Source organism: Mastomys coucha, unplaced genomic scaffold (assembly GCF_008632895.1).
Source record: "Mastomys coucha isolate ucsf_1 unplaced genomic scaffold, UCSF_Mcou_1 pScaffold9, whole genome shotgun sequence".
NCBI lineage: Eukaryota > Metazoa > Chordata > Mammalia > Rodentia > Muridae > Mastomys > Mastomys coucha.
Genome location: NW_022196915.1, coordinates 40,100,479 through 40,104,931, shown reverse-complemented (window position 1 = coordinate 40,104,931; position 4,453 = coordinate 40,100,479). Strand labels below are relative to the sequence as shown.

At 44.8% G+C, this 4,453-nt stretch overlaps 1 gene segment (V, D, J or C); it reads right to left on the bottom strand.

Moving 5' to 3' along the window:
* Positions 1 to 1,129: 1,129 nt before the first annotated feature.
* LOC116084146 lies at positions 1,130 to 1,728 on the bottom strand. The segment is given in 2 exon segments: positions 1,130 to 1,470; positions 1,650 to 1,728. Coding segments are annotated over 2 exon segments (393 nt in total).
* Positions 1,729 to 4,453: the final 2,725 nt, after the last annotated feature.

The following is a 4,453-nucleotide window of genomic DNA, read 5'->3' as shown; positions in this document are numbered from 1 at the left end:
ATTAATTGTTTTTACATATGTATGTGTATATATCTTTATTCATACATACATAAATACAACTACTTGTTTAGTATATATAGTGTTTATTGTATGCATGTTCTCAGATCTGACCAGTCAGTATTGGATAACCAATTGGTGTGCTCATATTAGGTAAAGACCATTTCCCCACCATCAGCATTCTTGGTTTCCAGTAGTTCATTTTCTAATATTGAGACTGTGTGTGCTTTTCCCACCCACTTTTGCTGTTGTGTTTCAGATCATGTTGAGACCACATCTGTACAGTTTCCGACATTCCTAGGAGACACAATTACAAAGCAACACGCTGATCCTCTGGCTCTTGTCATCTTTCCTCCTGTCTTCTTCAGTATTTCCTGAGCCTCAGCAGGATCAGGGGTTATACAGTAGGTAACCACTGTTACCAGGCTTCATAGCTCTACATTTTGATTTGTTGCGGTTTCTGATATGTTCTCCATCTCCTAGTAAATTCATGGATCTTGAAGGAGATCCTACAACCACCACTGTACTAAACCAGACAATCCCTAACTGCATTCTAAGTATTTATCCTTATCCCATTGTTCATTTAGAGAGTCTGTTCATTTTGCTCATTATAAAAGGAGTCAATCATTCTCTTTCATCAAGTTGTAAAGGCTTTTAAAATGTTCTAGTTAAAGTTATTTAAACTATAAATAGTTAATGTTACATTGATTAAATAGCAGTATATGTTTGAGTACTTTTTTATACTTTCTAGTCTATTTTCTTAAAGATGTTCAGATGTCTGCTTAGTAAAGCTCAAGGCAATGATAAGTAAAGTTAAATGAATGAAAAGATAACTCAAAACAATGAATTGGAAGATTCAATAGCTTCAATATATCACAAAGTTTTATAAAAATTCAATAAAATTCCACTATATCTCCAAGCAACATTTTTTGGTATATTCAATGGAGACAAGCCCACTGTGGGTGCCACCATTCTGTGGGAAAGTAGTCCAGGTTTATGTAAGGGAGCTAACTAAGGATGAGTCTGTGAGTGAGCTAGCAACAGCCTTCCTCCATGGTTTCTATTTGAATCTTCTGTTTGGGTCCCTGCTTTGATTACCACCAATAATGAACTATGACCTGGAAGCAAAAGTTTAATAAGTTCTTTCACCCGCTAGGTTTGTGTACAGGCTGCAGGTGTGTAGGGAGTGCTGTGGCTCTATAGCACAGAAATAAGTGCCTGAGTCTGTGGCCTGGGAGGAGGAAATGTGCAAAGAGCCTCGAAATTCTTTACTGACTGTGGTGGATGTCAGTCTTCCACTCTGCTTTGTCCCAGAAGGATTGTAGAACAGGCTGATGAGACTTCCCCCAGGACGTTGGTAAAACCACTGCAGCTGGGTTGCTATGGAGGAAAAGTTACACTGCATCTCTGCATTCTCTCCCTCCTGCAGAACCAAGGACACGGGACTCTGCTGTATTTGCTGCCCTTTCACCCCTGATTAGAAAGAGAAAGAGACACAGATGGCTGTCAATGTAGTGTCCACAGAGCCCTGAGCACACCCATGTCCTCTGAGAAGGTGGGAGCTCTGCAGGACTCCTGAGCTGCTCTCCCCAACCCTCCATGTGCTGAGCCAGATCCTCCCAGGTGCCCTGAATGCTGACAGCCAGACTCACAGCAAACCTGGGTGCACAGAAGCCCCAGCAGACAGCACAGCAGCCTCTTCATGGTGCTTATGTGGCTGCTGGAGACAGGCTGTGGTGTCAGGGTGGCTGTTGAAGTGTTCCCTCCTCCTGTAATCAGTCAGCTCCACCCAGGAACCCTGCCAGGCCAGCCCCTGCTGAGTTCCCTCCCAGCCTTCAGAGCCTGAAGCTCCTCCCAAGTCAGACCTGGCTGGAGTCTGGGTGGGGTGCAGTGGAGGAGGGCGGGTACATTTTGAGATGACCCTGGGGTTGTATGGGGCTGGGAAACCAGGAGCAGGGGAGGACCAGGAGCATCCAAAGCGAACATGCCTCAGCTGCACAGGAGCCTGAACTCACAAAAAACACTGCCAGCAAACAGGTGCATATTCTCACTAAAGACCCTGAACTGGGGTCTGAAAAGTGGCTCAGCAGATAAGGGGACTTGTTGTTCTTGCAGGACTTTAGGTCCCTTCCTAATATCTACATCAGGTCCCTCACAGCTGCCTGTAACTCCAGCTCCGGGGATTCTGATACTCTCTTCTGTCTTCCTGAGAACCTGTACATAGGTACCAGACATTGACATAGACTCACTCTCACACCTTCCAAAAAACAATTTTCACGGTGAAACAATTTAAGTGAAATCACTGCAGTGTGGAGAAAAAGAAAGAAAGAAATGGGAACATAAAGATATAGGATAAATGTAGTGGTTTCCTAGCTTTGGAATGCATTTGTAAATGTGGGTCACTCCTGTAACAGTCATGATGTGTTCTAAATGCTGTAGAAAGCTGTGACCCTGTAAGAAGAAAGTACACTGGGGAGAACTAGTGCAGGGCTGCTACATTCCAGGGTGACAGGCGCTGGGGCACATGGTGACTGCAGGAAACCATGGGCTTGCAGTAACAACAACAGAGAAATGCTCTTTAAAATTCCACAATAAAGGCTGGAGAGATGGCTCAGGGGGGAAGAGCACCGACTGCTCTTCTGAAGGTCCTGAGTTCAAATCCCAGCAACCACATGGTGGCTCACAATCACAAGAGATCTGACGCCCTCTTCTGGAGTGTCTGAAGACAGCTACAATGTATTTACTTATAATAAATAAATCTTTAAAAAAATTTCACAATAAGAAACCTACTTGAAAAATGAGACTAGTAATGAAAAACATACATTCATAATCTCCTCAAAAATTGCTCACAGCTAACCTTATGACATCTCTAAGCCTGTAATCATCTCACACAGTGTTAAAACAATTAATGACCTCCAGTTTGATCAGAATTCAGTAATGCAATTTTGTAAAATTTTACTCTTGGATAAAGTTGTTCCTCAAGAATCAGATTTTCCCAACAAGGCACAAGTAAATAGCAGCTAAAGATCTATCCCATAGGAATGAAGCACTTCGCAAGATTCCACGCTCTCTGACTCTTGCCTTTAGGAAACACACCAGCTCCCTGAAAGTGCCGGAGGCTGGGACCCTGCTCTCTTACTCTGCAAGGCTCAGTTTGTGTCCAGCTCTGCACTTGTGCTGCAGGGCAGAGGAGCACCCAGCTCCATCATCAGGGGATCCTCAGGTGGAGAGATGTTCACTCTTCCTGCACTGAAGCTGAAAGCCCCTCCCCATGTCTGAGACAAGCCGACTTTCTGTGTGAGCTTCAGGAGGCACTGCAGATACAGGTAAGAGTGTCACACATGCAAGGCAGGACCCTGAGGGACAAGGGATGAGCAGCTGCCCATCAGCTCCAGAGGAGCTGCTGCACATGCACAGATGCAGCCACCAGGCTGGGGCATCCCTGGGCTCTGCATCCTGCTGTAGCAGCAGTGCTGTGTGGGGAACTCAGCCACAGGAGGGTCTCTGCTCAGAGAGAAGCCACACTGTGTTCTTTCTGTGAAGATGGATTGTCACCTGCCATACTGTGGAGACTGCCCACAGGAGGAGACTATGCAGAACAAGAACACCAGTGGGCAGGAATAATGAGCATGACCTTCCAGTTCCATACCACAATTCTCACTCTAGCAAGAATTAATCTCTCTCTCTCTCTCTCTCTCTCTCTCTCTCTCTCTCTCTCTCTCTCCCTCCCTCCCCCTCCCTCCCTTCTTCCCTCCTTCCCTCCCTCCCAGGGCCATGCCTGCTGGCCTGCATGGCTGACTGATTGCTACATTCCCTACCATAATAGTCACCCTCTGATACTGTGATCAATCCCTCAATTAAATGTTCTTTTGTAAATTGTCTTGATCATGGTGTCTCTTCACAGCAATAGACGTATAACTGGACAGGAAGTGAGGTGGAACTCTCTGTAACATGGACACAGGAGATGAAGAATGTAAATAAATTACTGTATGACCCTGAAGCAGACTTAGAACGCTAGAGTCTATGTTCTTCATTTGTCATAAACTTGTGGGGCAATATCAGAAGACTGTTGGAGACACACCACAGATTTATTTTTAAATTAAGTGTCTGATATCACTCTATTTTGTAAGACATTTTGGTAAAACTAAATCCCAAGTTAGGGTTTCTCTGGAGCTGTTTGCTGGGAGAGGTCCTGCACTTAGAAAGAGTGAATTATTTCTGGGGATCAAAGCCTGGATGAATTATTTCTGGGGATCAAAGCCTGGGTTCTTTCTAGCACTGACATCTATCCTATCCTGTCAGAATAGCCACAGATACTTACATTTGTAGGAATTTGGCCTGTGATTCATTGGTGTTTTTCAGGAAGCAAGGGAATACCACTTTAATGAAAGCACATAGACTCCCTCATAGGCCCTCCCCCATTCAGCCTTCCTACACCCTTGGTTCATGTGAAGCT